General features: G+C 36.5%; 1 protein-coding gene across 7 annotated transcripts in view; it reads left to right on the top strand.

Annotated features, from left to right (window-relative positions):
• RGS22 (regulator of G protein signaling 22) overlaps positions 1-11,721 on the top strand; it is a 126,328-nt gene extending 114,607 nt beyond the window's left edge. For 2 of the 7 annotated variants that reach the window (XR_006606127.1, XR_001182211.2), the window contains 6 exons: positions 987-1,145; positions 4,293-4,391; positions 6,320-6,413; positions 6,518-6,598; positions 7,316-7,445; positions 7,776-8,498. Coding sequence is in view for 4 of the 7 variants with exons in the window: in XM_045077985.1 (XP_044933920.1) it covers positions 987-1,145; positions 4,293-4,391; positions 6,320-6,413; positions 6,518-6,598; positions 7,316-7,395 (513 nt within the window). In the remaining 3 variants the exon portion in view is untranslated. The other 5 variants (XR_006606128.1, XM_045077986.1, XM_045077988.1 and 2 more) reach the window with 5 other exon arrangements.
• The last annotated feature ends 4,724 nt before the right edge of the window (positions 11,722-16,445 follow it).

Here is a 16,445-nt window from a genome sequence, read left to right as displayed (position 1 = left end):
TTGGTGTAGGGCACAAGGATTCATTAGTTGTATATAAACTGTATTTTAAAAGGAGTAAATAATTTTAGAATTACTGATAATATCCGTGTACAGAAAAAAGGAATAATGAAATATACCAACCAGTTGAGGACTCTTGATCACTGCAGTGCTTGCTTTTTTAAAAATTCCTCCTTTCCCCTGAACAGTTGGCTTGGAGCCTAATGGGATGGTTCATTTTTCTCCGGGGCATTAGGTAAAGGTCATTCCCTGCAACAAGATGTTGGGCTTGATCTGATGTGGCAAGTCCTACCTTCTTGGAAGTAATGTATGCCTCTGGAACTAATGGAAATACTTGGCATGGGAATTTGAGCAACAATTCTTATCTCTATAAATATCACAATTAATCACTTAATGTAGAATGTGCTCGTAGAAAGCATTTGTCCAGGATACCACCCTGCTTTTTAAATGTTACTTTTCTTGCTCTCACATAAAAGAGATTATATCATTTAAAAGTTACTCAAGATTTATTCTTAGATCTGCAGCTTTGTTTAAGAGCTTTTCCAGAGGTATTTCCTTTCTCTAAAAGAAAGAAAGGGGGGGGGCGGGCAGAGACGAGTTCCTCTTGATGGACCGAATATTTGGAATACTTGCATAAAACAGCAGAGTGTGTGGCAGATCAACTAGTGTATGTTTTAAAAGAAGACATAAATTTCTTATTTGAAAAGACCTAATGGATTCTTTATTAATACAATCAATTGGTTAGGGAAACATAAAGAATAAAGTAACTTTTAAGTGTTTTTTTTTTTTAAGACTTCTCATTGGTAGTAAAAAACATTGATCATAAGCATGTGCTGAGCTAAACTATACCAAGATGTCTGGAGACAATAAGTTGGAGGAAACATGCTGTATATTAAAGATAGAATAGTTAATTCATTATTATGGTGAATTAGAGTTTAAATCAGTACATTTGTATGAAATTGTAACCTGAGACATTGTTTTTTATACAGATGACAATTTTTGGGGTTCTATTTAAATTTTGGCCTCAGTTTTGTGAGTTTAGGAAGAACTTAACTGATGAAAAAATTATGAGTGTTTTAGAGAGGAGACAAGAATATAATAAGCAGAAAAAAAAATTGGCAGTCATAGAAGATGAAAAATTTGCAAAGGTAAGACAAGACTCATTTTGAGTTGAACCATACTTTTATTTTTTAGTTACTTTTTTCTATGGTTTGAATCATACTTTTAAAAGGTATGTGATGTGTGTGAATTTATAGAAGAATTTGGGTGATGGGAAAAATGCAGAGACATTATAGAATACAGATTTTAGTGGCTTTAATCCTTTATAAAGGTTTCAGCCTTTGTTGTGAAATTTTCAAAATTCATCTCAAATATCACCTCTTCCCTGTGGAAGCTTCATTGACCCCGATAGGCAACACAAGCAGCTCACATACATGTAGTAGCATTCCTAACTCTCTTGGAGAATGCTTTATATAGCCTCATGAACGAACAAGTATTTTCATCTGTCATCCTCACAGGACTGATTCCCAAAGATAGTATCTGTCTTGTGCATCTGTGATCATAGCACATAGACCAGTGTCCAGCACATGTTCAGTTGTTAATCACTGTTTACTGAGTAAATCAGGAATAAAAAAAATGAATGAATGAAAAGATGTCATGAACTCATGGTAAAGCATTTCAGTATTAAAATTATAGTATGATACACTCACTGTGAAATTTATAAATATGAATTATAAATTGCCCAACCTTCCTATTTGTCTGTTAGTCTGTCCATTTATTCATCCATTCATCTGTATATCCTTATATTTATCAATTTTCTTTGAATTGAAAAAGGGTAAAGGCTCCCAACTAATGCGTTTTATTTATTTATAAGCTTATGCTTATTCTATTTTTTAAAAGAAATTTAAAAGTTATTGAAGGATGCAGAAGTAATATAATAATGCTCATATATACACAGGTCAAAATAAACACTGCTTACATTTTGCCTCATTTTTTTTTTCCTCCCTAAAATATTTCAGAAAGAGTAAATCCTACAGAAAGAGCAAATTCTCTTAATCCCAGTTCTGAATTCTATTACCCTCCCTATTCCCAAGAACAACCACTAAGCTTGGGCTATATTCTTCCAGATCTTTTTAAAGATAGTGTTTTATACATGTATGTATACAGTTTCATAAACAATATAGAGAACTATAGAGGTTCTCAAAAAACTGCCAAACTCCTCCAAAGCTGCAGAAGCAGCTTGCTCTGTTTTGATATTTGTATGGTGTATCTTTTTCTATTCAAATATACAGGATAGAGTTGGGTCATGGTGGTTTTGTAAAAACTCTATTCTGCTAATCTTCTGTCATTTAATTGGTGTATTTAGTCTCTTTATCTTTAGTGTAGTTTTTTATATGTTAATTAAGTATTCCATTTTATTTCTTGTTTTGATTGTTCCTTCTGTTTTTCATTTTATTCTGTTTTCTTTGTCTGCATTCCTATGGATTACTTGTCTATTTCTTAGAATTTTATTTGGGTGTATCTTTGTTTAGATGTTTTAGTGGTTGTTTTAGATATTACATTATAGATATGTGATTTTTCCCAGTATATTAGTGTTGACATTTTACCAGTTAGAGTCTAGGAATTACTCTCCCCCTTTAAGTCTTTTTCCCTCACCTGTTTATACTTATTTTAAATATTTCCTCAACCTATACTGAGAACCACTTCAAACCACATCACTATTACTGGTGGTTGAGGAAAATATAAGTCATTTCAAAATGACAGGTGATATCTATATAAAGCCATCATAAGAATAAAACAAAATGAAAACTCTGACATTTTATAATTTTTGCCTCAACCCTCAAACATAAATGAGGAAACTCAAAGAGAGAAGAAAAGTCTATTCTATTAACCCATAATTTTGTTCTTTCAATTTTTCTTCCCTCTTGATGCTCCAAGATCTGTTATTTTATTCTTCCTTTTCCCTATAGATAAGGTATTGTTTCTCACATACCACTTTCAAGATTTTTTCTTTGTCTTTAGTTTTCAGAATTTGATTATGATATGTCTTGTGTGGATTTCTTTGGATTTGTGTTAAGGATTGATCGGTTCTTGAGTCTATAGGTTTATGTTTTTGCTAAGTTTTGGGGGGATTTATATACATATTGTATATGTGTGTGCATGTATATGTATATATAAATCTTTTGATCCATATGTATGATTTATATACATATTATATATCATTTATATACATTTACATGGATCAGAAATAGAATGTACATAAATATGTGTTTAAATCCCCTATCCAATCAAATTTCTTCTCCCTTGAGTACCTTGTAGCTTCACTTTTGAGAGACTTTTATCTTTTTCTTTTGTCTTCTTTTAAGTTCAGTGAACTGTCATTTTATATTTCCTTTTTATATTTTTGGTCTACTTTGGGACTGAGTTTCTGCATTTATGGTATGGGGTATTATTTCATATATGCAAATATTTTTTATAGGAATATTTAGTTTGTTTTATGGTTTTCCTCTGATTCATGACTGAATTTCTTGGACAGCACTGTCAGCAACTGAAATATGTACACAGCATCACTTATAATAATAAAAAGGTTTTAATGACTTAAGTTTCTAATAGCAGGCATTGATTGAATTATCTATGGTACATACTTTCACTAGATTACTGTTCACCTGTTAATGTGATGATATAGTTTTTTTTTTTTATCATTCAGGATTTGAGTGCATAGGACAGTTCATCAGTGGAAACGATGATGTATTCATTTCATCATCCAAATATTCGGGTATATACAATATGTTATATGGTAGGGATACTGGTGATTGATACAAAGACCCTCCCCTTTATATTTATTCTATATTTATTAACGTAGAAGCATTTTCACAACACTTAACGTGAAAAGGATATTTCAGGAGAGGACATATAGCGTGATCCCATTTCCATGAAATTTAGATAATGAGAAATAAATATTAAAATTATAAATTATATCTTTCCCTGATGAGAAGTTTGGATGTATGTTTATGAAAATGTTCACAAGGGTTTTTCTTAGATGCCAGATTTTGGGAGTGATTTTTATGTTCTTCATAATTTATTATTTATTTCAAAATATTTTATGTTAGTATGAAAGAAAATTAAAGAGTTCATGAATTATGTTATAGTAGTAATTAATATTGACTTGATGAAACCACAGGTATGGTACTCACCACAGAATATTTTTTCATCTGATGTTATGACTCCTTTACTTTAAGTTTACACTAATATCGTGTTAATCCTTTTTGGAATAACTTCATTTAATATAATTACAGGATGGACTCAGACAATATGCAAGTTCTTCAGCATCTGCTATCAAAACAGTTACTCTAGCCACTGACCCAGTTTTCGGCCTACAAGCATATGGTCGACAGGTAAGCAGTCACGGTGTCTCCAGATACCACTTCTTCTTTTAAGCATTGGATAGTAGAATGCAGTCACTCAGTTATTCTGCTATAGTAGAGGTGTGCTTGTTTGCAAATATACACTGGCTCACTGAACATAATAAAAAAAAAAAGAAAATGAAGGTAAACTTATATTAGGAGAGGTTGGAAGGGATTTTCCATGAGCTCTCAGAGAACATTAAAATTTCAGCTCATCTTGGACAATATAATCAATGAAAATACTTTCTGATACATACGAAGAAGATTTAAGAGGCAGAAGTTGAAATGACTCTTATTGGAAAAGGGAAAAAATTAGGCAGATAGAGAACAAGGTAGAATACATTTGGTTGATATATTCTTGGGTTTAAAAAAAGAAAGAAAAACATCAAAGGCTTAATGTCAAATTTTTTTTTAAGATTTTATTTATTTGAGAGAGAGCATGAGAGGGGGAAGGTCAGAAGGAGAAGCAGACTCCCCGTGGAGCTGGGAGCCAGATGTGGGACTCAATCCCAGGACCCTGGGATCATGACCTGAGCTGAAGGCAGCAGCTTAACCCATTGAGCCACCCAGGCATACCTTAATGTCAATTTTTTAATTCTTTGAAGTGGTCATAAAATTGGCCAGTAAATGACCATCAACAATATGTTCAAGTTTTATGTTTATATTTACATTTATAACTTGTACATTAATATCACTTTTATGACATTTCATAAATTTAATTCATGTCTATTTTTTAATGTTTTTTGTCAAAAGTATTTGTGTCTTAGGATAACACTAGCCCAAGAAACAGTTTGGCATTTAGGAATGTCAAATAAATTCAGCCACTCAGCTAAGATAACCGATAGACTATAAAACTTTTTTTTTTTATTGAGAAGAAAGGAGATGTCCAATTTTGTAATACCATATTTTGAAAAAGGTAACATCTAAAAGTGTGTGGTATGTAATAATGCCATTTGGAAGAACACTCGTTAGCAAATGGGTAGCCTTAAATCTCAGAAACACCATGTAAAAATAAAGGGGGAAATGTGGAATTTGTGATAACAGGCTTCTAATTTTCACTGTCATTTACAAGTCTGTATTACCTGGAAGCCTGAAAAAAAAAATCACAGAATTTGCTTTAAGCCTGTTTCTTTATCTGTTAAAAGGAGAAAGGGGAGAGAGAAGGGAATGACGATGATGATGGTGATGATCTCTTGTCATATATCTTAAGAGTTTTGTAAAGAAACCTTAAAAGCTTTTGGAAACCAAAGGCATTCCATAAATGTAAATTACTATTGTTGTTGCTATTGAAGGAATCCATGTGAATTATTCCAGCAATTGGTAGAGTAATAATACACTGTCATTTTGCAAGTGTGAATGCTCTGTATATACATTTGTTCAGACAGATTTTGCACATTTAAGAATTGCCATTAATCCAAATGTAAAATACCCTCGCTTAAGCATCTAAATTCACAGGGGTGCCTGGGTAGCTCAGTGGGTTAAGCCTCTGCCTTCGGCTCAGGTCACAATCCCAGGGTCCTGGAATTGAGCCCCGCATCAGATTCTCTGCTGGGAAGGGAGCCTGCTTCCCCCCTCTCTCTGCCTGCCTCTCTGCCTACTTGTGATCTCTGCCTGTTAAATAAATAAATAAAATCTTTTTAAAAAAAGGCATCTACGTTCACAATCAAATTAAATATAAATGTAGGTGCCTGCATAGCTGTCAAGAAATCCATAAAGCTTTTGCAACGTTGATTCATTAAGAAATAGTTGTAACACATATAGTCATGGCACATCATTGAATAGTTATATTCAATGATCTGTTATTGAATTTAGTTATCTTCATTAAAAGGTTTAAATGAAGCTTATATAAACCATTTTACCTTCAGTTTATTTCCTTGTTCAAACATTTCCAAAATTAAGCTTGAAAATTGTCTTTCTAGCCAACCTGGTGCTACTCCAAGTACATAGAAGCCTTAGAACAGGAAAGGATTCTTCTTAAAATTCAAGAAGAGATGGAAAAAAAGTTATTTACAGGTAATGTTTGCTTTTTGCCTACAGGGTTGTTTGGTTACCTTCTACCATGGATTAGTTCTAGAGGATTTTGCTGATGATTACTTCTTTCTCTTATTTTTGGACAGCCACATCATCTTTCACAAATTTTAAGACTCCTGCTTCAGCTCTGTCTTTGAAAAAGACCGTATCTTCCCACAACATCCAGAGTGAGTTTCCAGCAATAGTCTACCTGCCATTCTTTCTTTCTTCCTTAGAATCCAGCCTTCCAGGAGGCCATTAGCACAGAGACAGCAAGAAGGGATAAAGACTGCCTCCCTCCCCACTGCTCTGACTCACAGCTTAGGAGAACTTCAGTATATGTGTGTGTGTGCGTGCGTGCGTGTGTGTGTGTGCGTGTGTGCATGTGTGTGTATGCATGTGTGCGTGTGTTCTGTCTCCCTTTCTGTTTTTTCTCCTTTGCTGAGAACCTAACCCTCCATCCCGTTTTCAAAGTGACAGTACTCTTGTGGGTATAACCTACTGCTACCAAATGCAAGGTAAGTCACACACTGAAAGTTGTTCAGTGCCACACACGTCCCTCTGACACGCACGCTCATGCACATGCACACACCATGCAGGCACCATACACACGTGCACACACATCCTGCTAACAAACCGATGGGAAGGAGTGAGCACGTTGTGTCCCTTCCAAGTGGCCCAGTCCCCTGAAAAGGAAAGCTTCGGGGCATGACCATTTATTGCTTCTATTTACTCCGTCTCTGTTCTTTTCTTCCACAAAGAACAACAGAAGATGAGGCTCTAGCTCAGTTTCCCCAGGTTATTTCCAGCAGAGTTCTTCCAAGCTCCATCTCCCCAAGTTGGGAATACACGAAGAAACAAAAAACAAAGAACTGGAAATCGAGCCCAGTCCTTCTCTCCTGCAGAGACTGATAGGACCCTACAGTTGGGACTGGCTGCTAATCGAAAGACGTCAGTGCCTTTACAAAGTAACACAATAATATAGTGTAGCCCATGTGTGACCGGTGGAACCAGTATTTGAAGAACCCAGTAAAGGTCCTGTTTCTCTTTTCTTCTATCTTCCTGATTAACTTTTTGTGGATTTTGGTTTTCTGGTTCTTGGGAGGGTTTGATGAGCAGGCCTTTATGCTCTTAGCTAGTTCATCTTTTTTCTCTCAGTTTATCCTAGCCACTTCACCCTTCTGCAAGTTCCCCAAACCCTTAGACCATCTTCAGTGTGTCTCAACCTGGAGGGTTTGCTGACCTATCTGTTCATTTTTGGGGGGATCCTTATTACAACTCTTTGCAAGTTTTTTTTTTTGTTTGTTTTCAAGTTAGATTTTCCATAGCTGTTTATGTTTTCAACCATTTATTTTTCTCTTGCAGGAATCCCTTAAACCAAATTTAACTGATATGGAAGCTCAAGTGATTTCTTGATGGCCTGCTTTAGAGCAAGCCTACCATCTAAATAAAGTTTGGCATGTTGTACTCTCATAGTTTTAAAATGATAGCTATTCTGTACACATGACATATGAGACCATAAAATTTTTAAAAAACTTATTTAGAATAAAATGACTTCCATCTAGGTTAGAAGAATCAAAATGGTTTGCTAATCACTGAACTTAAGAAAGTCCCATGTTATGCTCCTTGGGTAATCTTCCAGTAAATATCCTTGGAGCATTTACTCTCTTTCATTAGCAGACATAATCAGCAGGGGGCTAGGGGCAAATACTCCAAGGAGGACATTCACCCAGTACCTAAAGAGAAGTGACTTCAAGCCCCCTCCCTTTCCCCAGCTCCAAAGGAACCTTACAGTAAAGCAGTGGTTCTTAAATGCAGACTTTAGTGTGTGTAACTGTCACCTGAGGCATTTGCCCACAGGGCAGATTTCTGGGCTCTCCCTCCGAGAGTCTGATTCAGTAGGTCTTGGGCAGAACCCATGAGTCTCCCTCCTTTAACAGACATCCTAGGGGATTCTGATAGAGGAGCTCTGCGGATCACTCTTTGCAATGAATGTGAGGGTAAAAAAGAGGAGCTTGAAATGGCAAAAGCCCCCCTATTAACTGGAGTCACACATGAATCAGAGAGAGCCCAGATATACACCCTCTTTTCCTCTTTCCCAGAGAGAAAGGACAAAGTGTCAGAAATGATGCGGGACAATGAACTTCACCAGCTGTAGGCCTTGGGACGCAGAAGCTCTAAAAGACTGTGACCTGCATTACCGGACTGGAAGCAACGGACTTCCGCTCTCTCAGAACCCCAGACAGTATTTTCAAAGTAGAAATTGCTATTCCTGATTCTCTAAAGAGTATTCAAGAAACATTTTAAAGGGGGAAAGGATCAGGAGACACACTTCAGAGAGAGTTTTTCTTCTAAAGCAGTGGTTTGGACACTTGTGAAATCTTAAGAGCCCTTTGGGTTTCCTCTGCTTCCACTCCGGTCCACACCGGGGCAGGGAGGGCTGTGACGTATGTTACTTTTCTGTGCTCTGCACCTGATCATTGTTTCTTCCTTTCCTTTCCTAGCTTCCTCCCTCCTTCCCTCCCTCCCTTCCTTTCTTCCTTTCTTCTCTCTCTCTCTCTTTTTTTTTGCTTTCCTTTGATTTTAATTGAACATTTTATAAGAATCCATTTCTCTCCTCTCTTAGCATGTCAATTATACTTCTTTCTAAATAAAGTTGCCCCAGAATTTGCAACATACATTTACAACTTATAAAAGACTGCTTCCAAGTACTACTGTACCACTTTGTGGGTGGTGCAGGTGTCTTAAGACAGATCGTGTCCATTTCCTCCCTCCTGTCCCTTATTACCTTGCTACCAGTCAATTTCCTTGTCCATGAGCTGTAACCATGGAATCCATTCTTGCTATTATTATTTTAAATGGTTTGCTATTAGGTCAATTAAAAATGAGAAGAATAAAACATTATTTTCCCTTCATTTATTCCTTCTCTAATGCTCTTCCCTTCTTTATGTAGATCCAAGTTTCTGACCTACTATCATTTTCCTTCTCTTCAGAATTTCTTTCATCATTTCTTTTAAGGAAGGTCTACTGGAGACATTCCTCAATTTCTGTATGTTTTAGAAAGTATTTATTTCTCCTTAACTTTTGAAGGATAATTTCACCATATATAGAATTTGAGATTACTGGTTTTATTCTTTCAACACTTAATATGTTTCACACCACTCTTCTCTTGCTTACATGTTTTCAGAAGAGAAATCAAATACAATGCTTATCTTATTCCCCTGGCTTCTTTCAAGATTTTCTTTGTGACTTTGTATAGTTCAAATATAGTAGATTTTCTGATACATATCCTGCTTACGCTCTCTGAGTTTCCTAGATCCGTGGTTTGGTGTCTTTCGTAATTTTGGAAAATTCTTCATCATTATGACTTCAAATATTACTTATCTTCCTTCTGATATTTCCTGTCTTTCTGGTATTTCCATGATACACCTTTTGCACCTTTTGTAACTGTTCCACAATTCTTGGATTTTCTGTTCTTTTCCACTGTTTTGGTTTTTTCCTTTCTGCATTTCAGTTTTGGAATTTTCTATTCACCTTTCTTCAGGCTCACTTACTCTTTCTGTAGTTGTGTCTAATCCTTTGGGAAGCCCACCAAAAGCATTCTTCATTTCCATTACAATTTTTCAGTTTCTGGTATTTCATTTAGATTTTGTCTTAGAACTTACATTTCTATACTTATATGACCCATCTGATCTAACACATTATCCACTTTTTTCCCAGATCTCTTAGGATATTAATCATTTTAACATTTCTGGTCTGATAATTCCAAAATCTCAGACATATGAGTCTGGTTCGGCTGCTTGCTTTATCTTTTCAGACTGTTTTTTTTTTCCTTGTCTTTTAGCATGCTTTGTAATATTTTATAGAAAGCAAGACATGATAAAAGGAACTAAGGTTATATGGGCCTTGAGTGTGAGGTTTTGTGTTTATCTGGCTAGGCATTAGGTGTATTTACTGTTTGCTGTGGCTGTGGTGTTATAGGCTGAAATTTCCCGTATGTCCTTGTTTTTGTCTCCTCTGTTGTTTGGGGTTTTCCTGGGGTCTCCTTGATAGGGTCTGAGGCTTGCAGTTCTCTTAGCTGCAATCACAGTTATTACACCAGAACCCTGTTGATGTGGTAAAGTGTAGGAGGAGGGGAAGTGTTTTACATTCTGATGGTTATAGGTCAGTCTTCTGGTGAACCTAAGTTGGGTATTTCTCTTCCCCCAGGTCATTTAGGCTTTAGTAAAACCCCAGTTCATTAGGCTCTGGTGAAATAGTTTCCCTTGAGGGGAGGCATTCCTCGGAAGAGAACTCTGGGTATATTCCAAAATGTTTCTTAACCACTCCCTCTACCAGAGGCAGGAGGGGATTTTTCTCTGATCTTTATAGTGAGAACCTGGTGGAGCTACTGGAAGTAAAACCCAACCAAGACTGTGGACACCCCTCCCCGACCAAAGAAAGGCCCCCTTTCAAGCTGGTCTGCCCTGAGCCCTGGAGCAAGTCATTAATTACAACTTAAAGAATTTCTCCCCAAATTAACTCCAGCTGCTGGCTTCTGCTCCTGGTAAGCTGGAATTCTCTGTATCTGCCTGTCTTTCCCTCCAGTTTTAGGGGCATCAGACTGCCCTGTTACCACAGTTCTTTGAAGGATCCAAGAAGAGTTGTTGATTTTTCAGTTTGTTCAGCTTTTTTATTGTTGAGGACGGTAGTAATGACTTCTAGCTCTTTACCATATTGGATAGGACCCTCAAGTTTGACACCAGTATTTTAAAGAATTCTGTAGTCCGTTTAATTTTTAAGATAAAATTAAGAAAATTTAAATTATTTGTTTTTATTGTGTTATATGTATGAAATTGATGGCAACCTTTATATTATAAATATTAACATGTTCGTTTTGGCCTATTCTCAAAGCATCCCCCAGCATGGGCTAATCTCAACTTTTTGGCACTAGAGACAATTTCCTTATATTAGCATGCTCAGAAGTATCTTCTGACTGTGGTTCTACTGATTCTCCTTAACAACTCTTCATTCATCTCCTTCTTCCAAGCCCATAGGATGACTGCCTTATTCCAGATTCTTATCACCTTGAATCTGAGTCCTAATTAGTATCTCTCTCTTCTGCCTCACCATCCTCCAACTGTGTTTGATGATATTTTTTATAAAATCAAACCTTCTTATTACATTACCTTGCCTAAGCTTCATTAAGATGATCAGTGGGGCACCTGGGTGGTTCAGTCGGTTAAATGTCTGATTCTTGATTTTGGCTCAGATCATGATCTCAGGGTTGTGAGATCAAGAGCTGTATCAGGCTCCATGCTCGGTAGGAAGTCTGCTTGAGATTCTCTCTCTCCCTTTCCCTCTGCCCCTCCTCTCTCTCTCAAATAAATAAATAAATAAATCTTAAAAAAAAAAAGATGATTGGTAACTTGTTATTGATAAAATAGTTTTTTGTTTTTTGTTTTTTTCTGAGAGAGAGAGAGAGTGCAAGCAGAGAGGATGGGGAGAAGGAGAGGGCGATTGAGACTCTTAAGCAGGCGCTGACCCTGAGATCACGACCCTAGCTGAAATTAAGAGTTGTATGGTTAATCAACTGAACCACCCAAGTGTTGTGTGCCCCAAGAAATTCTTTAGTTACCATGACATACGTATAAGTCCCTCCTGTCTTCTGATATAAATATTCAGATCAGGCATTTGTTTTTCTGGGAAGCTATCTTTCATATTCTTCTCTTACCCTAGCCCCCTGCCCTCAAGACTACAGTAGTTATCACTCCCTCTTCTGTCTTACCACTCTGTGACTTATTTATTCCTCTATAATAATTTTTGCCATATGGATTCTAATTTTTGTTCACATGCCTGTTTCCCCAATAAAGCTGCTATTTGAACTTTCATTCCAGCACCTTACATAGAATATCTAGAAAATAGATGTTCATTAAATATTTCTTGAAAAAATGAAGGAAATGTCTCCACTGTAAAAATCACAGGCAGATAAAAATCACTGCATATGTAAGAATGGTCAACACAATGTCATTCACAAAAATTTACCATTGGCGTTTTTATAGTTAAAATACATAATAAGGTTACAATTCCATGTAAAGTATATAAACTTCAGTCTATGTCATTTTTCATGTTTATGAAAATATACCTATGTGTCATCATGTCTTTCAGAAAAGAAATTAGTGCTTATTAAATCACACTAAATCACTTAAATTACTTGAGGCCTGGGTTTCTCAACCTTGGGACTATGACTTTTTTGGCCAACTAATTCTTTGTTGCAGAGAGGGCTGTCCTACACAGTGCTGGATGTTTCACAGTATCCCTGGCCCCTACCCGGTAGAGGCCAGTAGTACCTCCCCAGTTGTGACAACCAAACATATTTCCAGATATTGCCAAATCATGCCTAGTCAAGAACCACTGCTTTAGACTTTGGAACATTTTTATGTTTAATTTTTTGAGATCTCTACTTACAATGGAACCTTTAAATTCTAGTTACCCCAGCATATCCTTTTTAAAAAAGTATCAGAGTACTTAGCCCCAAAACACTACCAATAGTACATTCTAACAGATGACTTATTTCTTTTGTGGTATGTGTATTATAACCATTTGAATAATTTCCCTTCTTTTACATAATCTTTGGACATGTATTGCCTAAAGGAAATGCTCAGTCAATATTTGTTGAATTAATAAAACTTAAATTCCTTACTTACGTTTAATGAAATATATATGTTAGGTAATCTTAACAATGCCCTGAAATCTGACTTGGGTTTGTACAAATAAATAAGTTCATTCTGATTGTGCCATTTATATCTGATGTGCTTCATGGTTTTATGAGTTGAGTTCTCATTTAAAAAAAAAAAAAAAGCTTACTTTTGGAAGAGACTTGCATTTTAAAACACATAAATTAACATGTATACTTTGTCAACTTATACCCTTCAAAACATGGGAAAATTTATTATATTATTGTTTGGGATGAGTAAGGATATTTTGAAATAAAAATAATAGTGAAATGATCCAAAAGTAATTTGGTCAGTTGGGTCAGATTTCAGCTTGTGTATATTATTTTCAAATAAACAGATTCAGTATTAAAAGTATAATCTAGGGGCATCTGGGTGACTCAGTTGGTTAAGCACCTGCTTTTGGCTCAGGTCATGATCCCAGGGTCCTGGGATCAAGCCCTGCCTCGGGCTCTCTGCTCAGTCAGAAGTCTGCTTCTCCCCCACCCCCGCCTCTACCCCCTGCTCATGCTCTCTCTTTCTTGATCTCTGTATCTCAAATTAATAAATAAAATCTTTTTAAAAAAAGGTATAATCTAATTCATGTTATAGTTCTTAAATGTGTATCTTTATCATTTATCATATAATTGAAAATTACTTTATAGTGTATTATCTGTGAATAAATGTGGGTTTTTTCTTAATTGGAATACTCTTAAAAATTACAGTGAACTTTCTGCTTCAGAAAATTTCTGTTAGGGGCACCTGGGTGGCTCAGTAGGTTAAAGCCTCTGCCTTCGGCTCAGGTCATGGTCTCAGGGTCCTGGGATTGAGCCCCACTTTGGGCTCTCTGCTCAGCAGGGAGCCTGCTTCCTCCTCTCTCTCTGCCTGCCTCTTGGCCTACTTGTGATCTCTCTCTGCCAAATAAATAAATAAAATCTTTTTAAAAAAAATTTCTGTTAGTATATATCCAATGACTCAGTAGAAATGATTCTAATCTTGGATCTGTAACTGCCTTTCTGATGTGGGGCCATTTATTTTACGTCTTGAGTCTCCATTTACTTATATGTATAGAGCAAAATGTCCTTTTAAAAAGATTTTATTTACTTATTATTTGAGAGAGAGAGAGCAATTGAGAGAACAATTGGGAAGAGGGACAGAGGGAGAAGCAGACTCCCTGTGGAGCAGGGAGCCTGACATGGGACTTGATCCCAGGCCCCTGGGATCATAACCTGAGCCAAAAGCAGATGCTTAACTGACTCAGCCACCCAGGCACCTCAAAGGGTCCTTATTTAAATTTTAGCTCTAATAGTATGTGATTTTGTGAGTTTATAGTACTGGGGCTTTTTAATGTGTAACTATCGAGTTTTGGTGTATTTCTCAATGAACAACTGTTTCTATATTTTGAATTAGAACCTTGGATACAAAGATGAAAAAATTCTGCTTCTGTGCTGTTTCCTTTTCCAAAGTCAAATATTTAGGGTGAAGGTTTGTTCTGAAATAGTTACTGTTTCAGAAATCTCTTCTTTATTATAATTATATGTACCTAGGAAAAAATTGATATTTGTACCTAGGAAATTGATATATGTTGATATATGTACCTAGGAAAAAAAAGAAAAAATTCAACAGTACATGATGATATTGAATGGCAATCCCCTTCTTTACCCCCATTGTGACAGAGACTGTTTCCCAGCATCTGTCCACCTCTTATTCCTTTTAATAATGGAATCCCTAAGTTTTAGCTGTGTCCATGACTGGTGTTTTTTTCTTTTTAAATTTTATTTATTTCTCAGAGAGGGAGATACAGAGCACAAACAGGGGGAGCAGCAAGCAGAAGGAGAAGCAGGCTTCCCTCTGAGCAGGGAGCCCAATGTGGGGCTCGATCTCAGGACCCCGGGATCATGACCTGAGCTGAAGGCAGACGCTTAACAACTGAGTCACCCAGGCACCCCTGTGTCCCTGACTGTTAACTGTCATTTCCCAGTCTAGCCTGCAGATAGACATTGCCATGTGAACAATGTCAGGTCAGAGGGCTTTGGGAAAAAGTGTGAAACATCCATTTGAGGTGGTTTGTTGTTGTTTTTTTTTTTTAATGAAATATCCCACCACATAGATGGGATACCTCCCTAAGGAATTATGTAGCCTGGGTGGGTGGATGACCTCCTGAAGGAGAGATGTCTCACTCTGGACTATTATGTGAGAGAAAAATCCCTATTTTGTTTGAGTCACTTTATTTTTGTGCCTTTTTTTTTTTTTTTTAACAACAGCTTATCCTAGATGTTAAGTAATATAAAAATTGCTGCTAGTAGGGTAGTGCCATAACAAAAACCTAAAGTGTGAAGTCCATGAAGCAATCAGTCATGGGCACCAGGAAACATAATTGAAAGTAAGAAAACTGGTGACTTTTGTAATGTCATGGCTAAATATTTGGTGAAGCTGTTACTTCTGGTAAGCTGGAAGGCAGACCATGTGTCTGCTGAGCCACAGCTTTCTAAAAGAAGTGGTCAAAAAAGAAAAGGAAAAAGGATAGAATGTTGGTGTGTTTATGCATTGTTGGTCCTTGTTGCTTTTAGCTAGGCACCATGAGAGATATATCAGGCAAGAATTAACCTGTAAACAAGTAGAAATGGAAGTTAAGGGAATTATATTCTATAATTATGGCTTGCAATTAAAATTGATATAAAGTCTAATAATTTGGACCCTTCAAAGTTGGAAAAGTCAACTGCAACTATGCCTCATTAAGCAGAGTCTTTGGTCAGTGTGCTTTCTGATGTTTCTCAGTAAGACCTCTTTCTGGAGAGTAGTGGCCCTGTAACAAAGGTCAAAGTGGAGGGATTGCCTTCTTAATCTAGCCTGTTGTTTTATATGACCTTACAATAGCCACTATTAAAATAACAGGGAAGTGTGCTAAGTATAGAAGTGAATAAGTAAAATAAGAGAGTTGGCAGGCTTAAAAACTGAGACCAAAAGAGATTTTGACATGGAACCAACTGGTAGTAAATAGACTGAAAGCTTACTAAATTTTGATGGAATTGTATTCTCAACAAAACCACAAGCCTGGCCTGAAAATGTCTGTAATTTCTCAATCTATAAAACAACCACCAGGCCCCCAAACTTGCATCATCAGAAAGCAGGCTGTGAAATTTGTACAACCTCCAAAGAGGCCCACTTTCCAATGCCAATTACAGATGTAGCCTAGAGGATAATAGATAAGGAAGATTTATTTCGGGAAGCAAAGCCAGCAACCCCAAAGGAGTAGGGAAAAGTTGTTTCCCCCATGGGGTAGCATCAGGATCCAACAAGGTATCTTAGTTCAGGCTGCTACAACAGAATACTTTAGACTGTG

This window comes from Mustela putorius, unplaced genomic scaffold (assembly GCF_011764305.1).
Source record: "Mustela putorius furo isolate JIRA1106 unplaced genomic scaffold, ASM1176430v1.1 tig00000228_pilon_pilon_pilon, whole genome shotgun sequence".
In the NCBI taxonomy this organism is placed as follows: Eukaryota; Metazoa; Chordata; class Mammalia; order Carnivora; family Mustelidae; genus Mustela; species Mustela putorius.
Note: the sequence above shows the minus strand (reverse complement) of the source record. Positions and strands in the feature narration are given on the sequence as shown.